This window comes from Balaenoptera ricei, chromosome 2 (genome assembly GCF_028023285.1).
Source record: "Balaenoptera ricei isolate mBalRic1 chromosome 2, mBalRic1.hap2, whole genome shotgun sequence".
Lineage (NCBI taxonomy): Eukaryota > Metazoa > Chordata > Mammalia > Artiodactyla > Balaenopteridae > Balaenoptera > Balaenoptera ricei.
Genome location: NC_082640.1, coordinates 6682586 through 6703865, shown reverse-complemented (window position 1 = coordinate 6703865; position 21280 = coordinate 6682586). Strand labels below are relative to the sequence as shown.

The following is a 21280-nucleotide window of genomic DNA, read 5'->3' as shown; positions in this document are numbered from 1 at the left end:
TCTAAGAAACCATCATCTAACCCATTGTGATGAGGATTGTTTTTTCTTTTATAATTAGATCTCTGATCATTTTAAGTTAACTTTTACACATGGTGTGTAAAGTCCAAATTTGTTGTTTTGCATGTCAGTATCTCTTTTTATCTCATTATTTACTTTACTTTCAGTTTCTTGTTTTTGAGATGAAAGCTTAGCTTTCTAATTTCCAAACTTTCTATTTTTCTACTGTATTTATACATTTCCCTTTGAGCACTGCTTACTTACATTCCACAATTTTTACTATGTACTATTTTCATTATCATTCAGTAAAAAATATGTTCTAATTCCCACTGCAATTCCACTTTGACCCTTGGGTTATTCAGAAGTGTGCTGCTTAATTTCTAGACTCCTGGGGATTTTCCAAGTTTGTTTTATGGTCCAGCATATAGTCTGTTTTGGTAAGTGTCCCACTTGGACGTGAAGAGAAAATGTATCTGCATTGTTTGTTTGATGTCGTGTGTGAGTTAGATCAAGCTAAGGCCCCAGTCATGCCAGTCATGTGAGTTAAGAAACCTACAGTTTCCCAGCTGGGCCTCCAGATTGAGAGGCAGATAAGCCATGCCCACTGTATTCTGTTCAAACTCCTGAGCCACAGGCTTTGTAAAATGATTATGTTGTGGAATTTTGGGATGGTTTGTTATGAAGCAACTCTAAGGAGAAATGACTATATTGTAGGCTCAATGTTTGAGAAGAATCTATGCTTTTTCATAATCCTTATGGAATTTAGGACCAGAGTTAGGGATTAATTCTAGTATAATGTGTTTTACAGCCATTTGGTAATAGGCAAGATGTACCAAAAATACATTTTACAGCTGTAATTGTAGTAGCTAGTATCGCACTCCTGAACACAGTGCTAACAAAAGTTGTTATATATAAAATTTTGTGCTTTTTTCCTATGCTAAAATCTAATCATTGTAATTGTTAATGTCTATAAAAATATAAATTAAAACCCCCAAGAGACTTATAGAGGAAATACATATTCAACTATACTGTTGAAGGTAAAGTTCAGTTCTGAAATTCATAAGAGGATATCTTGTTGGCTTCTCAGGTGAAGGAAAGAAAGTATTTTCTGGCTATTCACATTTCAAATTGCTGGGCAACAAACCTATCAATCAATCAATCAACATATAGTAAATCTCTCTCAGCAATGAACAGGATGGGGCTTCTGCAACTTTGTCCGCTGATGCAGACAGCTGCCCGTCAGGTTCTGGTGCTCCTGGCTGTCTGAGTTACAGAGGTCCTAGGTAAGCACAAGGTTTGGTCTCCCTTTTGAGGGGTCGTGTGCGTCCAGTAGGCGTCTGTTCTATGCTGTGCTCTCAGGGTTACTGGGCAGAATCATTTAAAAGTATTTGTTTATTTTGAGCCATGAATGTGAAAAATCAAGGATATGGTTGAAGGAAAAAAAGTGTTTATTTAGACCATCCACTAGGATCATAATAAATAATGCAATATACTAATGTAATAACAGATGTTCTCATGCATTTATCACATTTAAAATATACAAGAAAGCTGGCTTACAGGGCTGTTGGGACAAATTTGGAAAAGTGTATTTGGCAATACAGTGAAAGCTGACAGTCTTAAGACTATATCAGATTCTCTTTCCTCTATATGTCTGTGAATAAATGGTAATGTTCCCTTATAGCTTCTACTTTTTATAAACATGCCAGAGCTAAGCCAATTGTCAAAGATCCAGGTTGCCAATTTGTTATTTATCAATGTTTCTAATGGAAACCAGATTTTAGAAAATAACAAAGATAAACTCTTTTGCATTTCAGTGTGGAGGCTGATATATTGCATGCCAGAATCATTTAAATAAACTGTGCCTGAATGAAATAAAACCCCAAAGTAGTTTATAAATAGTAACTTTGATACTCAATATTAAAATGTTATAATATGATGTTTGATAAATGACCAAATTATCTGACTGCAACAGTGATAAACTTTGATTACAGCTTAGTTTTGCTAGTAAATTTCACAAAGAGTTTAAATAGGGTAACCTTTAACTTAAAGCTTTAAAACAAATAATTTAAACATATCTTAAACACTGAAAATGTGTTTTCAATTGTTATTTACAGTCAATCAATGATACCAGTGTATAGCTTAATTGAGCCAATTGCCAGTCTTTCATCCCTCTTTCAACATCTGCTATTACAATCTTCCTTATAAATACTTCGGCAAATCAGTTTAGTGAAGGAGACCGATCTGTGGTCCAGAGTAATTCAATGTATGGCCATTTGGTTTGGAGACAGCGTTTAATAGGAGTGTCATCTGTCTGTAGCATGGGATCTTCAAAACCCATAACAACTGCAGTTCCTTCCACATACATTACCTGTTGAACAAAATAAAGCCACCAAGGTCAATCAATCAATATTCTTAGCAAAGTCTTGTGAGGGATACAGAACTTTTCATAGGCTAGCAAACAGGGCACTGTGTACTGTTTCATATGGAACTTTATATCTAATTTTATTTTGATAGAAATTATAAGCTAGAATATCTGCTTCCTGATTAATGTGAAAATAAATCTGGAAACGAGATGGTGAAACAATTTTAACTACTAGCTGAATTTAGACTGTAAGAAAGATCATGATTTATAAGAAGTGTATGCAAATCCCAAGAACATACTATTTCTGATAAAAGAAAAATCATTCTTCCAATAATATATACCCCTTGAATAAATTTACAATTTTCTTTTCCTATTGCTTTAATATGGAGGCACTCAGCTATATATTCTGAGAAGGACTTTATTTTCTACTTTCAATTTAAATGTTGAATTTCCAGAGCTGCAAGCAAACTGGATGTTTGTCAATGAAATTTTCTATTACTGTATTAAATACTTCTGAAATGCTGTTCATGAATGTACTTTGTTCTGCATGAAATATCATGGAGGAAAAAAAATTAAAGGACATCAGGTCAGAAACAAAAATCTCTATATGTAATGGCAATGACTATTAAAAAGATAGATACACTGGCAGGTGGATATCAGAAAAGTTTTACTCTGATTTCTTTAAACAACTTTTAGAAGTCATCTGTGAAATAACATACTAACTAAAGCCCTAACTCATTATAAGCGCCCACTGTATACATTAAAGCATTCAGTCATGAATTTTGCTTTGTACCAAGAGAAATTCTAACTAACTGCGTAATTTAAAAGGAACAGATACAGATGACTGCCCTCTTCCAAAGTATGTGTAATGATTTTTACACTCAGTGGCTGATACACATGATTGATTGTAATTACATTCTTCCAAGATAAAAGCTATGAACTATTTGACCAAGGAGCCAAGAGAAACAACTTGATTAGCCTTAAGCTGGAGTCTCCTTAAATAACATTAAATATGGGAATATTTTCTATTACTAGGCCAGATAATTTGGTTTCATAAATCTCCTTTTTTAGGAGGCTCTAAAGACATACTTTAATGTGAAACGAATACTTTTACTTTTTTGCATCTTTACTTTGGTTGCTGTATTACTTTCTAGTTTTGATGGAATAAATTTACTATTAAAACTGTAAGTCATGCTTTTCAGCTCTCCAGAGCAAAACTTTTTTCTGAAAAATTGTCCACGAAGAACACCCCTTGCTCATGGTGTTAGAGCAGACCTGCTTGGGTGGAGTACCCCGACCTGCCTGTGTGGCCGCCCTGGCCTGTGCCCCCTGGTGGATCACATTCCCCTCCGCTTGGCCAGCCTTCTCCTGTTGTCTGTTTTTTAATAGTACCTTACTCTGTGGTCTACCAGATTTCTAGCTCCTGAGTAACTTTATGTTATACCTCTGCAACTTAACGGCATACATGCTTCGTGTTAAGAGTGCTCACGTACTACTGTCATGTTAGTAGTTCATCTTTGATTTCTGACCTCTTTGTTAGTATGTCAGACGCTTGTCATGAGCACGACTTGAAAACTTACTATATACAGGTAGCGTGGTCAAGCAGACCAAGGACACGATTGGGAATCAGGAACTCAGTTCCAATCCCTGCTCTGCCAATGACTTGCTGTGTGACCCTGGGTGAGTCACTTAATCTCCCTGTCTCAGAGGCCTCATCTGTAAAATACGGATAATATTTGACTGACCTACCTTGCAGGGATTGTGTAGGCAAGTAACTAAGTAGTGACTATAAAGTACCTTCTATTACAAGGCTACATAAAACTTCAAAATCTAGAGGAAGCACTCATTTACACATATTAGAACAGAGCATACAAGTTTGCTTATTGACAATTTATATCTTGCTATAGATATCAGTAAATCATTTTACTATGAAAAAAAAGATCTTCAAACCTAATGTAATAAAAGTTCTAATATATATTATGAAAATAAAAGTAAATTTTAGTCACAGGTTTAGATTTGCTCTAACTAAAATTATGCATCTAATATACATCATGATCTATTTTCTCTAGCCATCCTCGATTTAGATACATATGAAACCAGCATGGGTATTTCAAATTAAAAAGGCACGTTAGCCACCAAATGTAAAATAGCTAGTGGGAAGCAGCCGCACAGCACAGGGAGATCAGCTCTGTGCTTTGTGACCACCTAGAGGGGTGGGATAGGGAGGGAGACGCAAGAGGGAGGAGATATGGGGATAATATGTATACGTATAGCTGATTCACTTTGTTATACAGCAGCAACTAACACAACACTGTAAAGCAATTATACTCTAATAAAGACGTTAATCGTTTAAGGTATTAAAAACGGAACCACTTGCTTCAGGTCAATGGGGCCAGTTGCTGGCACTGGAAGAAGACACCCCTACCACAGTATTTCAAGAGACTGGAGGCCATTCATGAGGGAAGTAAAATAGGGGTTCAGCACCAACGGTCTCTATGGTACCTTCCAACTCAAAAGCCAGTGGGCGCTCCCCACTGTGAGGAGTGAGTCTGTAGAGGCTACCGGGGGCGGCCCCGCTCTCTGGAACACAGCACACTCAGTTACCACTTTCTCTCATCATTTGTTCAAGTCTTCCTTTACTCCCCTAGTACAGTTTTATAGTTTATTATTTATTTTATTTGTATAAATACTTGGTTTTTTTGTTTGGTTTCTGCTTTCTGAGATTTAAAAGTTATAGTAAAATAAAGGAATAACTTAAACTTCTGTATTCCCACAAAAAAAAAAGGCATGTTAGGCTTTAGCTATATCTACTGTGACTGTTACTGGCGTAAATGCAAACATAGGAGCTATATCTTAGGTGTAGACAAGGCTCATTAATCAAAGAGGGTGAATTGGCGAGACCAAAGTTTTGATTTAAAGCGGGTGAGTATATCTGGACGTGAAGCACTGATGTGCCTTTGTCTGTGGAGCAAAGCATAGAGGGTGAGCCGCGGGCTCTGAGGGGGACGCCCTCGGCTCCCGTCCCAGCTCCACTGTTTCCCGGCTGCCTGACCGCGGCAAGCTGCTTACCTCTCCCATGCGTCAGTTTCCTCCACTGTAAAAGGGGGATATACAGGCAATACTTACTTCATGGGATGGTGTTCAACTTCAGATAAAACAAAGTGCTTAAGACAATTCCAGGTAAATGCTCAATAAATGCTAGGTGTTATGGATATTAATTTAAATCCTTTAAAATATTTTTCTAAATCTCACTCTTACCCCTTCTCTCTCCATTTAAATGGATCAGTAACTTTCAGCACACTAAACTTGATTTAGTGATATCTACACTACAACACCCAAGGGTAACAACATGTATGTAGATGGAGTTATCCTGTCCCAGTGAAAGTACTGCCCCAAAATTCCAATGAAGATCTCACTGAGTCCAGGTCTAAAATATGCTCTGATAGTAAAGAGACGCCTAGAATAATCTCCTTCCTTAGGTAGCAAGTTTATGGGAATCAAACATTGTTATATACTCCTATATTTTATCAAGCCAGGTGAAGACAAATTACAACGTGCGTTATCATACCTTTTCATTGTAATTTGATTGCTTCAGTCCATTGTAGTGGTAGACAGTAAAAGACTCTGGACCACTGGAACCCTGTTATAAACAAAGAACAATTAAAACTTTAAATCTTTATATCAGGCAATTTCTAATTAGCAACTGAAAGTAAAATGGAAGTTTCTTAATTCCACATCCTTTGATTACGGAATCATCTGACAAAGCAAGATACTTAGACTTATGCAGTTAACTACCATAAAACCTAAAAGCTGAAATTTGCTTCTGGGGAAGAGACTGGAAATTGGGGGAGTGCTGATTTTTATTATAAGCTCTTCTACAGTTTATATTTTTAAATACGTGCATGTATTACTGTAATTTTTTAAAAAAAGACACGGTTCTAAAATGCAAAAACATTTCCTAAAATGTATCTCTGCTTTTTTTCTGCTTATAAATAATTTGTTCCTCTCAATACAGAAAAGCAGTGATACCACTTTCACTCAGATTACAAACATATGCACCAATACTTCCAATTTGGTCCATAGTATCAAATTGGGTGTTTCCATCCCCACAAATATCTTCTGAATATTGTAAACTTTAACTGTGAAAAGGAAACATAGTGCTTAGAGACTTAAACAACATTCAACAGAGAAAGGAAACTGAATAAATCATTATACTAACTTCCAGAGAAAGTGATCATGTCATTCCCACTGTTCTAACTTTGGTTCTCAGTTCGCTAAAGCTCACGTTCACCTCTCTGAACGTAGCCTTGAAGGCCGTTAACGGTCGGGCCCCTGCAGGTGCCTGACTCCCCAGTGATCGATTCCCTTTAGTGCCTACGGCTGAGTCTCCCCGTGCCCATCCCCCTTAAGGATCTTCCTGGTCATATCTGATTGTGACAAAAGTTGGGCCAGTGTCCCTCCTTGGAATTTTTTCCAGTTGGAACCAAAAGAAGAAGCTCCTTTCCAACGAGCAGGGAGGAGACTCCTTCCAGCCCCAGAGGCTCCCGGCACCACCTTCCAGGCGCTGCTTCCTCTGTCCTTCCGTTGCTCTGAGCTACCCCTCCCAATTCCTATCTTTCCGGCCCACGTCAGGCAGTTAAGGCTGGGATTTGCAACCAAGAGTCCTAAACTACAGGACCTAACCTACCCTTCCAGTCTTATCTCCAACCTCTCACCTTCCCGAATTCTGCTTGAGACAAGCATATTTCTCATCTTCCCATGAAGAGACCTTTGGTTGTTGGCTCTTTGCACATTTGTGATTTTTTTAAACTCTTTTCTCATTTTTCAAGATCTGCGGTAAATCTTACTTTGTAAAGTTTGCCTTAAATACACTATTTGGGTTCCTTATTACTCTGGGATCTTTCTAACTATTGTCTCAATTAACTTGTGAATCATATACTACTTTGCATTATCTCTTCAGTTGTTATTTTGAAAGACTGTTTACATTTTTAACTGTTTTCAACTTTTCATGTCTAAAATCTAAGCTCATAATTTTTTGTATCCCCTTCAAATGCTTTACAAAACAGAAAAATCTAGAATTTATTCAATCATCTTAATTGTACACATGAGTCAGTGCAATTAGTCACTTAGATAATTTGGCTGTTGATTTTCAGAGTTAGTTAATATACTTTAACTTACAAAATAAATATTTTACTATAACTGAATACAATTTACATCTCCAGTTCTAGTAACTAACAACTGATATAAAATAAATAGCAACAAAAGGTAGTGTAAAACGGTGGTTAAAGTACTTTGTCTCTTTGCTTAGATACCCTACACTGGATCCTGAACTGGCCTCATGCTAGCAGTATGATGTTAAGCCATTTTCTTAAGTTCTCTAATCCTCCGTTTCCTCACTGACAAAATGGGGGGAAAATAACACCTAATGTATAAGGCGCACGGTGCCCGGGTGCAGAGAACATGCTTAATAAGCGGTAGCTGCTCCTGCGAGCCTTCCCATAAACCATGCTGGTATCTGATGAAATGATCACAGTACACCTGGCTAAATCATTTGGGTGAGTGGTAAAACCCTGCACTCAGATAGGAAGACAAGCCAGGTGCAGGCTGTAGAATTAGCCAATGACACAGACATAACTTGAGCATACTGGGACGGGTATAGATCCTTTTAAGTCAGCTCCCGTCACAGCCAGTGGAAGGCACGTCCCAGCATGAAGCGGCACAGCTCCACTCCAGTAAAAGGCTTTCCTTTTACTCAACTAAAATCCTCCTCGAACTTAGGGGCACTGGTAGCAGTTCGCACTACATACAGGCTCCTTTACCTTCTTTGCTAGTGTTTAGAAAGTTCTAAAAAGATACATACCAATCTATTAACAGCAGTTACCCGAGAGAAGGAAAACAGGGGTGGGAGTGGTTTAAGAGAATCCTTCTCTTTTTACTCCACAAACTTCTGAATTTGAATCTTCCTTTAGAAAAATAATATCAATGTGTCTATATTGGTGTATATACTCTCTTCCACCACCCCTCTTCCCCAATCAAAGTTTTGCGTTGCTATATTGGAACACACAACTCTTCTATCCTCTCTGTTGGGAAAGTATTTGCATGATAATAGTGCTTTATTAGTCTAATATCTGCATGTTAGAACATTTTTAACTAGTAGGAAAAAATGCTGAAACAATCATAATATGATCCTCCCAACAGAACAAAACAATATATTTCTTCAGCTATGTTACCTGATCAGGAAAAAATTCTTGAAGAAATGGACCCAATAATATGATTCCTAATCCTTCTGGATCTAATTTATTCTTCATGAGATTTATACTATGGGGAGAGAAAAAAGAAAAACAGTGGATACCAATGGGAAAAAAAGCTTATTTTTCTCCTTTCATGATTAAATTACTAGTACTGTAACACATCTGACTGCCAAAAATCCTGACAGCTGTTCTTTTTAGACCCTTAATGACAAATACACAGGATGACATCTAATTTGCCAAAACTTGGTTATTTTTAAACCAGAGTAATCTGTTACTATTTAGAATTTAAATTATGATGATGACTTTGGAATATTGTTCCTTATTAGGTAAAGTAACTTAAAAACCCAGGCTTGTAAAAACAGGCTTATAACCTCCCAAAGGCACATTCTCTTTGCTTCATAGCTATGCCTGAATTTAACTATCAAAAGAGCCATTTAACTTAAAATAAACTTTTTTTTTTTTTAAGCCCAAAGAGGAAAGGAAACAGCATCAAAAGCAGTGGTACATCAGATAATCAAAAACATCTAAAAAGCTTACTATCAAGAACCAAATGAGGCGGAGGCATAAAATTCTTAGACAGTGTAAACTGAAGGTTAAAAAAGGTAAGATATCTTAATTCTCAAAGAGCTGAAGTATAGGTGTAGCCAAGGTTGCTGAAAGGTATTATGTGTGACTAGAAAGAAGGTGGAGAAAAGTGGACTGCAGTTTGAAGAGAGTTTTAAAACTGAAAATGGTCTTTTCAGAAAATTTTCATTCTCCATGTTATCTTTCAAACTATAAATGTCAGGTTAAATACAACTTATTGAGCCTTGAATAACATGGGTTTGAACTGCACAGGTCCACGTATACATGGATTTTTTTTTTCAATAAATACATACATGTACCATAAATAAAATCTCTTCCTTATGATTTTCCTAATAACATTTTCTTTTCTTTAGCTTACTTTAAGAATACAGTAATAGAATATATATAACATACCAAATATATGTTATAGACTGTTTATGCTACTGGTAAGGTTTCCAGTCAACAGTAGGCTATTAGTAGTTGAGTTTTGGGGAAGTCAGAAGTTACACACGGTTCTTCACCTGCCAGGGGTCAGTGCCCCTAACCCCTGTGTTGTTCAAGGGTCAACTGTGCAACATGCAAAGGATATGACACTTTAATGGGTCTGAGTAATGCCAGGAGGTTATGACATGCAACAGAGGAAGGCAAGGTCATATTATATTTAATATAATTTATTAATCCTTGATAAGGCCCTGTTAGTTTATGGGCCATCACATATTATAAATGTGACTAGACCAAAGGACCGAATAAATAACTCAGTGCAATCTTTCAGCTACTTCTAGAAAAACAATTTGACTCTACTGTGCTAACTTTAAAATTCAGGGTATGTTATGTATTCTGATGAAACAAGGAAAATTAAGTAGATGACATATAGGCATCTACGTAAGAATCTGAAACAAAAAACCAACTTTGCCTTTTTCCTCCTTCCCATCTTAAGAATTGTTAGTAACCAAAATGACCTCAGTTCAATTCCCTTTTGCATATTAGAACAATGTAAACAAGGTCTCCACTTGGTAATCAGTTGAGAAGAAATATGGTAGTTACTATTATACCATTTATTGGACTAGTTCAACTGTCTCTGAATTTCTCCTCTTTAAGTTGGAATCAACAATTATGTCTACTAAGTAAGGGTAACATCACAGTGCTAGGTACTGACATTGAGACATACTAATTCAGATGTGATTAGTTTGCAAATGTTTATATATATGTATTTCTTACTTTCGAAGAAAACACACCCTAACTATTTATTTAAAAACAGAACAGGATCAAGTTCTAAAAACTGTGTACCAATATGTTTTATGCTGCTTTTGCTGAATCCTTTCCTTAAATGTTTGTAAGCTAAAGTTTGTTCATTGTCAGATACATTTTCAGAAGGGGGAAATAACAAAACAAACAACAACTGTGCAGAAAAAGGAAAAGTTAGTGTAGATCAAACGTGATTTTTAAATCACCTATATTTGATCAATCTATTATATATTTGATTACCATATTTGATTAAAAGATCTATCCACTTAACCAGAGAGATATTTTCCCATGGATAATAAAGATCCCAAATTTATGCAAGAAGTTATAGATGTAATAATGTACATTAACGAAGACAACGACTGATATTAATGTTAGGCAATACTGAAAATTATATTCTGTAACATACTGGGGCCACTTACAAAGGTTTCAGATCATTTAGAATGTTTAAGACTGAATGTCAGAGGCCTGCTGGTTATTTAAGCAGGATGACTAGCGATACAGACATTCTACAATAACTGTCACTACTTTAGCTGAAGGTACTAAAGACATGCACAAAATTTCAAAATATGGGAAAAGTTTCAGTGAGAAAAAACATATTTATATTTTTAGGACCCTTTTTTTAAAAACTAGACCATAAGTGCAGAGTGGGAAAGGAAGCTCATTTTAGGTAAGTCAAGTCTCTGCTATAATACTGATTGGTCTGACTGCTTCCTAAATCGTTGCTTAATATAAAGTGCTATGCTTCATATATACATAAACGCTTAGATTTTTTAAAAAAGAGGCAACAATGTGTGTATAATGTTTTACACTTAACAGAATCAGAGTTGGTTAAATAATACTTCGTTTGTAGCTTACTATTCAGGATCTGAAACAAGGTCCAATGCTTTCATCACATCTTCTAGAAGTGAATCAGGTATGAATCCATTATCTGGAAAAGAATTACAGAAACAATTTGGATTAAGTTCAAGAAATGCTATTATTGCTGCTCAGACAGACTCCAGCGAAGAATCACATAAGAGGGATACAAAGAATTAAGACACAGCATATTAAGTTTATTTTGGGCACAATATTATTATTAGGTACTCTCTTAGTTTTCTTGGGCACATAGGCAAAGATTTATTTTCAAGGTTAGTTTTCTAATACAAAAATGAACCACATGACTTCTCCCTGAGAACTCCAAGGAAACCTGAAAGCCAAATTACTTCTTAAACAGGCTTACAAATTTAAATGATACAAGTTTTTTTCTACTTAAGTTTTTAACAGTTGTTATCCAATTAAAATAAACCTTTACCAGTAAATTCTTTTTGTCGCAATGTTATTTTAGCTTCTTGCAAGAATGTTCATGATCCATTGTTATTTAGATCTCTGACAATATACGATCAAGAAAAGATATCTCTTGACTTAAATCAACAGACCTGATTTAAATAAAAGCCATAGATTTAATAGGGAAAAAAATTCAAAGTTGGAATGCAGAGTAGAATCAAATGTTGATGCAGAGTAGTTTATGGAAAATATTCCTTTTCTTGGGCTCGATGAGGAAATAGCATTGGTAAATGGCCCAAACTCAGATGATGCAATAGAACGTGACACACACAAAAAGCTTGTAGGGCAGTTTGAAATCACAGTACTTATAAACAAGCGACTTGTTGATTCCCTTAAATGTACAATGCCTGACTTCCTCTACCCATTTATTCTTTCCTGAAGACTGTCTCAGCTTTAAATCAACTTCCAACACAATAACCTTTTCAGGGATTAGGATAATTAAAGAAAAAAGAAAAAAAATCTTGTCCTGGAGGAGAAGATGTCCAAAAGCCCTGCTTCTATAATCAAACTATAAAGTGTAGTTGCTCTTTCTGCACATAGTGTGTCCTCTACCAAAAAGGAAATAAAGAAGTTATGATTTTTTTTAAAAGTCTTTTCTTAAACCTCATAAGCACATGCTTACCCATGTGAAGACAGATTGGCCTTGACTAAAAGGCTAAGAATCATTTAGGATAATTAAAAATTATCCTAAATATAATTTTAGAAAGTGAACATTTAGAATAATTCCAGTTTGTCAAGTTACCAATAATTGAAGGTATAGAGAATAAAAAAACTTGTTTGAAGGCACCTGTGAAAAATATTCAAGCTTTGTAAGCCTAAGTTTGATAAGTTTGAAAGGTAGAAAATTACTCATTTTGCTTAGTTAGGTCACAGCTAAAAGCTTAGCATTTCCAAATGTAAAACAGACTTTATCTGGCTACTGGTAGCCAGGAACAGTTATCTGGATAGGTTTCTATGTTTATGGGCTATCACGTGTATCCACTTGACAGAAGCAGTGTGTATTACAATATTCTTCTGAAGCACTGAATGGCAGGCAGCCTTATCTCTTCTTACTGTAACCCGAGACGCAGCTCCCATCCCCAGAAAGGGCTAATGGGCTGTATACAGACACAAACAACAACTAGGAAAACAACACAATGACCTCCTTAACTCAAACGTGATTAACCTCAAGCTTAAACATTCCAACACATTTTTAAGGGGTCTAAGAGATTAAACACGGACATTCTGGAGTACAGCAATGACTACACCAAGCCAGTGACTCTAGTTTTTGTACATACAGTATTTTATACCTGGAGACTGCAGAATCATTTTTTTCAATACCTCAAAGACTTTTAATACACCCAAGATTAGAAGAGGAGATTTGGAATTACTTACCTTTTTAAAACACTGATTTTGAAATTACGTTATTCTTTAATAATCATACCTGTCAAGACAAATTCTTTAGAAAAAGCAGCCTTAAGTCTAAGCAGATCGAAACTCAACGCCATCTAGTATTTAGTCAGCTGGTTCCTCAGAGAATATGGAAACAGAGACACAATGATAAGAAGACCTCAATACCAAGAGCAGAGGAAATCTGAGCATACAATTTGTTGACTGCTCAAGCCGACCTAAGAAGCACCACAGGAAAAAGTAGAACTTGAATGCATCGGTAATTTAACCACATGAATATAAAATGGACTTGTACAGGCTTTCAAGCTCAGAAGAATGGGGAGGATGGGCGGGGAGGACAAGGGGGCATTGCCCGCGGCTGTGACGGAACGCAGCTACGGTGTCAATATTCACATACAGTTAAATTGTGTTTAAGACGTTTGAAAAGGAGGACAAAAGCTGTTTGTTTATAAATTTAAAAAAGAGGGGTTTTTTTGTTTCTTTAGAACCCAGTAAACAGATGGCAAGAAGCGCCCAGCTCCTAGAGCTCGGGAAGAGGAACTCTGTGCAGAGCAGCGCTGGGTAGGGGCGCAACGGTGAAGTGAGTTAGCAGTTTGCTGGGTAGGGGGACCAGTTCAGAATGGTGGAGAAGTCGAGCTGGCCTCGAAGGAGAAGGAAGGCCCCATCATGATTCCCGTTTGGAAAGACGGGGGGAGCTTGGCAGGCCTCCTAGCAGAGGCGCCAGCTGAAGGGAGAGCTGCAGGAGAGAGCAGGTGTCAGGAGGCCACAGCGGGACAAGAAAGAGCGTGAGAGGAGATGGGGACCCAGCACTGGGGACCGTAACGGTTTCAAACCCCTGCAGGTGAGAAAGAGTACAGTTCCTTAGGAACAGAGGAGACAATCAAGATCAAGTTGAGGAGAATTTAAATGCTGTTGGTTTTAGTAAAAAATTAACAAATTATTTTATTTTTACTCAATGTTGTATCATACTTTACCTAGCTATTATTACTGACGCTGATAATAACACATCCCTACAATTTAATAGAACTCTTAGTGAAAAAAAGTATGTGGCTTTAGCCCGGAGGCAAGGTTAGGACATTTTCGTAGTTGCGCTCGCCCTGGTGTCGCCTCTGGCCCCGTGAACGGAGGCCACGGGCAGCAGGAATGCCGTGACCCGGGCCGAGCGCGGTGCTTGACACAAGTAGCTGCTCAATAACATTTGTTACAATTATTCAAGCTAATCCTAACTTCAGATTTAAACAAACTGCTCTGTTCAGGCGCCATGGTCCAACCAAAAACAGCTTTGTGAATTGTACCTATGAAGTTTACAAAGAAATGAGTAGCTGCTTTATGGCCTGTCCTACAGAACCACTTCAATTATGTGATGGGAAAGTTGCAAAACAAACCAAACATGGTGCACAGGATACAAAAAAACTATGGCTGGGGCAGCAGGAAACAGTGAAGAGAATGGTACAGCAAGGTGAATGGCAGTGACGGAAGGGACGCAAAGGTAGAGAGAAGACGACGTGATTTAAAAGGAAGAGAAAAGACAGAATTAAACAAAAGGCAACTTCTAGATAATGTCTAAGGATGGGTGTATACTAAACTATCTACAACAAGTAAAATTAGTCTTAAAGATTAAAAAAATGTACCACACTGAAATCATTCAGACAAAAGATGCTGTCAATATATTTTAGCAACCTAAAAAGAATACAAGGGCTCTTTAAAATCAAAATATATATTCCTTGTCCAAACAGGGTTGATGAAGTCTACAACGGGGCAGAATGAAGAAAGAGAATAAGAGGAAGAGAGAGAGAAGAAAACAAAACAAACCTCATTACGGGTGATGCTAAAAATTTCAAATACCATCTGTGTAGAATTCAGTTCTTTGGAGATTACTGAATAAGCTCTATGCTACACAGTTTTGGATTTTTTTCTTTTTTAAACAACAGTATGGTCAACTTATTGAGTACCTGAATAATGATGTAAAGTAGATACAAAGGCCATCTTACAGCTGAGGAAACTGAGGTTAAGGAACTTGCCCAACATCACACAGCTGAGTTTACAGAGGTGGGATTTAAATCCAGGTTGTCTGATACCCACTGGAATGCTTTTAGCATTTTAGAAAGCCATTTTCTGATACCTGGAGGCACTCCAAAGTTCCTCTCTTGTCCAGTATCTTTGATCACATTGATCAATTTACCTCTGTCCCTACTCTTTCATTGTTATTTTTAAAAATTACTATAAAACATGTATCTGAATACAAACCAAATATCCAAACTTTCCCCCACAAAAGAGATGTAAAAAACAAAATGAAACAAAACAAAACATAAAAACAACACCACCCCCCAACCCAAATCCCCAGGAGACAAAACTATGGACCTTCTCTCAAGCCCATACGTAACACTTTATAGAGGACCAGTACTTGATTCTCTTTAGGATCTGAGCACACACACTAGTGTTCATTTCCATTCCTGAATTTGGGATTCTTCATTAAAGGGACCACGTAATTAGAGATGGTATGTCAAGGTCCTGCTTGAAATTAAAACTCTGCAGGTATTACAAAGGAGAAACTAACAGCTAAGAATATGTTTTTGAACTTATTTTATATGTATGCTTGGCATCAAAACAATTATTGAGCTCCTTAGATCCTAAAGACGCTGAAGTAGAGACTAGCTGCTCAGTGGGAACGACAGTCAATATCATACCCGTATTCCAATAAATTAAAAATAGTTAAAAGTAGACAAAGAGGTTAAAACACAGCTCTTTATGACCTCAGCCTTTTAAAAAGGTACTGGTAGTGGAGAGAGGGGAAAGACTGCTTGACGTTCTGGAAGAACACCCCAAACCGGGTCTCAGTTCTCATAACTAGGCGCGCAGCTCTGAAGAAGTGACCTAAACCCTCACGAGGTCGGTGTTGCTTAAGAACAAAATGGTGCTGGTCATCCCTGCTTATCTCCTAGGTTTATGCTAAGGTTTTAATGAGACCATGCAGGTAAACTGCTTTATAAACTGTGATGTTTCATGCAAAGGCCAGCCATCATGATTATTACTAATTTTAGACAGGTCGTCAGTTACTAATGGTCTTTTGAAACATAAACCTGATTTGTAAGTCACCTGTTTAGAACACTGAAAATACAGTCTCACGGAGGCAATGCTATAAATGGTGATTAGCCTGCAAGTGCATTTAATTCATAATACGCCTACAGCAGGTGCTAACACTGCCGATTACAGGTCTACCTACCTGATAGGCACATGCAGACACCAGGAGTGGGAGTGAGGGTGAGGTGGGGAGAGTGAGACAGATACAAAAGTACTCACGGGTACCAGAACTTGAATTCTCTTTTCTTTAGCTTCCCTCTAGGTCAGTTTTTCTACAAATATTCTAAAGAGGGTGACAAAGGGCAACTGTCACCACACCAGCCTCTGCTAAACGGAAACCGGAACTACCCAGAAACTTGTAAGTACTGTTAATATAGTAAGTGTTCTGAGAAAGCCAGATCTGTTCAGATCTTGAAATAGAAGTGTGCTATGTTGGGGGAAGGGGGGATCAAATCAGTAAATTAGCTGATTAGTTTGTGACTAAAAATGAAGAATTTTCTATTTTTAATCTTTCAGCTTCCTAGAGTGGACTGTCTATAGCTAAACCATAAACAGTGATATTCAAATGAGAAAGTGGAGTTTATTTTCTCCGTAAGTCATAGACAGAAAGAGATAGCTTTTCTAAGATGACCGAACAAGTTTTGTTTGCTTCTTAACAATTCAGATTATAGTCCTGCTAAGTTGTCACACATAAAACTATACAGATGAAAACTAATTTATTTAATCAATAATTTTCTCTCTCTAGTAAAAACACAGCAAATTCATTTTCATATGTATTTCTCAGGACTCAATTCTGAAAAATTGCCACTGATCATAAATTATGTTTTAATATTGCCAATAAGATATTCTAATTTTCCTTGTAATTTAGTAGACAAAATGGAGCCTGCTACCTCATCAATGATTTAAAAAAATTGAAATTGCAAAAAGCAAACAAATCTACTACTTGTGACTATAAGATACTAACGCTTAGTTTTAAGTATCTTTGTATTCCTGACGGAGTTGTTTCAAACTGGCCTTCTAGATAACATCGGGCTCTTCAAGTCCACGTCTCCTATGGCTGTGAACACTCCTTCTTGCTCTGAAGGCATTTCTCTATGCTGCCTTTGTTCCTTCACTGTTATTATCTCCTAAGATATTCTGATACCCTCCTTGTACATTTCCTTTCTCAAGAAACTCATTCGCATCCAATTTCGATTTCAGTTCTAAAATTCTCACTAAAGAAACGAATGCAGAGGGATCCAAAAAGGCAGATTACAGAAAAGCCATACGTTTGGTTTGAGAATGGTCTGTAGTGGTTACACTGGGGTAAGAGTACGCTTGATATCTTGGACAATCATTTCAAATCAAAATTAAGCAGCACTATAAAGACCTGACTGGAAACTCTGGAAAGATACCCAGTTTATCCATGTCATCTTACATACTTCATCCTATAATGTATTCCACTCTAGAAGGAATCCTCCTCTCATACAGTAACTATTATCAATATGGGTAGAAACATGTCACCTAATATATCTTGAAACAGAGCAGACATTTACATGTGTATGTGTATACCACTTCACGACCACTCTCCACTGGGATATGAGGTATAGAAAAGGCAAACATCTAGAAGCGGGGTGAGAGATGGCAGGGGAAAAAAACCAAATACTTTAAATAAATCCTTAAGAGGCGGGTATGCCACAGGAAATCACCTGACTCATTTTCTGAAATATATTTCTTTAAAATATAAATCCAAGCCTTGACCGTTAATTTCCTTGATTATTCCAAAAACCACTTGCCTCTAAGCATCACTTCTCTTTAGTAAATGCTACCTAATTATTTTTCTTGTGTCCTGTCTTTCCATTCAAGTCAAACACTTTGCTGGCTATTCCTTGTATGTAAATTTCTATCTCCTACCTCGTGTTCATGGGTATCATTTTCTCTTCTTTGTGCTTCCATTTGCAACGTGATCGTACCTCCTCAGGTCTTCATGATAGCTCTCTAGCTAATCTCAGTTCACTTTGATCACATTTCTTTTAATCTTATATTATTTATATCAATCTTATTTTCATTTTAACTTGCTACAGTTTCCAAAAACTGTACTTGATTAAGTTTGATCCTAACTCAAAATATATTAAAAGCATTTAGGAATAGAAATGATTTATTTCCTATCTTTTCCACCAGAGGATTCATATTGGTAAGAGAATGACTGTATTTGTCACCCTCCATGACATAGTTCAATGTGCTGCATATCCCAATGATTCCAGCTGAAGTTGTTAACTTACTATAAGACGAATTTCATTCAGTGGTGGGAAAATATAAAGAAGTAAATTACTTTTACTTCTAAAGACTTAGAATGAAATGTTATTGGAATGAAATGTTATTGGAAGTTTAAAAGATTATTAATTCCAAGAAGAAAGCAACATTTATTTTTCTTAAGGTAGGGAAAAGGCACAGTGGTAGAAGCTAACTGAAGGTTAACTCACCAATACCAGCACCAATTAACTTGAGGTGTAGAGAGGGAGGAACTCACATTTATAAAGCACCTACTATGTGTTAAGGACTGGGCAGGTGCTTTCTACAATGCTATTCATTTAATCTTCATAAGGACTCTCAAGAAACAGGTGGTTATTATCATCTGATATATAAGAAAACAGATTTATAGACTGAAAAGTAACTAAAATTATATGGTTACTAAGATTCCGAGAATTTGTATGACTGAAATTTTCAGAGATGGAAAGAGTAGATCTCCAAGAGTTAAAAATTTCAAGACAGAAGAAAGTGTATTTATAAAGATAACTGAGTCCATTCAGGAGTTGATAAGGATTAACCCAACAACGTAGGTTCCTTCATGGTAATTTACAGTGGAACGTAAGGCATGGCTCGGTTTTAAAGTTATACTGGAAAAGTCAGTGAGCTAGCTATCATAGTTTAGTCATAACCATTATTGAAGTACATAAATGCAAAGACGATTAAAATAACCTAGCTAACAATGACAGAGTTGACATTACAGTGACATATATGTGAACTTTTAAGACAACCTTTGTTAGTGCAGTAGAGAAGCTAAGCTCAGGCTCAAAAGAGAATCCTAAAAATGATTTTTCTTATCCTCCTTCTGTATTTTCTTCTGGCACAATCAATTATACAGAAATATTCTGGGGAGTGACGTCAGCAAGATGGAGGGCTAGGAGACCCCAACTCATGTCTCCCACACAAGAAACCAACAAAAACAATAAACAAACAGCACAAACTGAAGAAAACAGCCCAGGGAAAGTACTGGGCTAGAAAGAAGCAGCAAAAAACCCTGTGGAGCTCCAAAATAAATCAAGGATAACTGCACAGGACAGTACAGAAGTGTACTACCTGAGTCAAGCCATTACGCAGTCAAGAGCAGCCTGGCACCAGGAGGGATGGCCTCAGCGGAAGTTCACCACACGGGGAAACGGAGAACCCCTGCAGGCCTCTCCACTGGGGACACGTGCAGCCTTTGCTGCAGTGGTCTCCTACCAACATCGCTCCCAGCTGACGGAGCTGCCCACGGTGCTCCCCAGCCCCTGCACCTACTCCCAGAGGCTAGAGCTGTTGCTGCAGGAGACCCGCCCTCAGGGACCCCAGTCTCTGCTGCACCCTGCTCTCTGGAATGAGGTGCGCCTCAGCACCTCGCCATATACAGGACTGGAGCTCTGGGCCTCATCCATGGTTTCAGGGTAGTAGCTTTGTCCCACCATTACCAGCACAGTGTCTGCTGCCCTGGGCCCCGCCTACTGGATACCAGGTTATAGCTCTGACCCATCATCCTCAAGGATGCTCCATCACGGAGCCCTGCCCACCCCCTATCCCAGGCTGAGGCTCTGACACATCACTGCTAAGACCAGGCTGCAATGCCCTGAGCCCTGCTCCTGATGCTCGGCTTTAACACATCAGCATTGCAGTTGTGCTGCTGCTACTGCCTTGTGACTGCCGCAGGGGGCCAAAAGTGAGACTCTGACCCACCATGCCCAGTCTATGCTGCTACTGCAGCCTGGGCCCAAGCCACCACCACAGCTTGTCATCCCAGGGCCTGTGCCGCTGTCGCACACCCCCACACCAGCGAGCCACTATGGGGAGCCCCTGAAACTCAGGTCCCAGGTCCACGGAAGAGCTGTACGTATGTATACCGCAGACATCAGTGCCACATCTGCAGCAAGTGCACCTGTACCTCAGGACTACTGTGGTAGCTCTGTATGCACCAGATCCTAGGACCCTGGCTCTGATACTATACTGCTCCACAAAGGACCCCGAATGAATAGCCAAAATGATCTTGAGAAAAAAAGAACAACGCTGGAGGTAGCACACCTCCTGATTTCAAACTATATTACCAAACTATAGTAATCAAAACAGTATGGTATTGACCTAAGAACAGTCACACAGATCAAAGGAACAGAACAGAGAGCCCAGAGATAAACGTACACTTAAATGGTCAATTAATTTACAACACAGGAGCCATGATATACAATGGAGAAAGGTCAGTCTCTTCAATAAGTGGTACTGGGCAAACTGGACCATTATCTTACACCACACACAAAATTTGATCTATTTTGAGTTAAGACTTGAATGTAAGACCAGAAACATTAAAATTCTTAATATGTAGCAAACATAGGTGGTAAGCTCCATGACATCACTCTTGGCAATGATTTTTTGGATTTAACACCAAAAGTGGGGGAGTAGGTGAAATGAGTGAAAGGTGTCAGAGGTACAAGCTTTCAGTTATAAAATAAGTGAGTCATGGGGATGTAAGGTACAGCATGGTGACTATAGTTAATAATACTCTATTGCTTATTTGAAAGTCTCTAAGAGAACAAATCTTAAAAGTTCTCATCACACACAAAAAATTTGTAATTAGGTATGGTGATCAATGTTAATAGGCCTATTGAGGTGATCATTTTGCAATACATAAAAATATCAAATCATTATGTTGTGCACATGAAAGTAATATAATATTAAACATCACTTACACCTTAAAAAAATAAAAATCCTGTAGTGGTGGTGTGTAAATCACTTTGAACTCTACCATACAGGCTAAGAGACAAGGGTTAAAAATAACTATATCTAC

General features: G+C 37.7%; 1 protein-coding gene across 3 annotated transcripts in view; it reads right to left on the bottom strand.

Annotated features, from left to right (window-relative positions):
- Nucleotides 1-1422: 1422 nt before the first annotated feature.
- The window catches only part of MINDY3 (MINDY lysine 48 deubiquitinase 3), a 99105-nt gene continuing 79247 nt past the window's right edge, over nucleotides 1423-21280 (bottom strand). For 2 of the 3 annotated variants that reach the window (XM_059915279.1, XM_059915280.1), the window contains 4 exons: nucleotides 11275-11347; nucleotides 8590-8677; nucleotides 5928-5999; nucleotides 1423-2365 (listed from right to left, as the gene is read on the bottom strand). In XM_059915279.1, the coding sequence (XP_059771262.1) occupies nucleotides 2216-2365; nucleotides 5928-5999; nucleotides 8590-8677; nucleotides 11275-11347 (383 nt within the window). In that variant the 3' untranslated portion in view covers nucleotides 1423-2215. Of the gene's footprint in view, nucleotides 2366-3939; nucleotides 4076-5927; nucleotides 6000-8589; nucleotides 8678-11274; nucleotides 11348-21280 lie in introns of all 3 variants that reach the window. The other variant, XR_009501058.1, reaches the window with a different exon arrangement.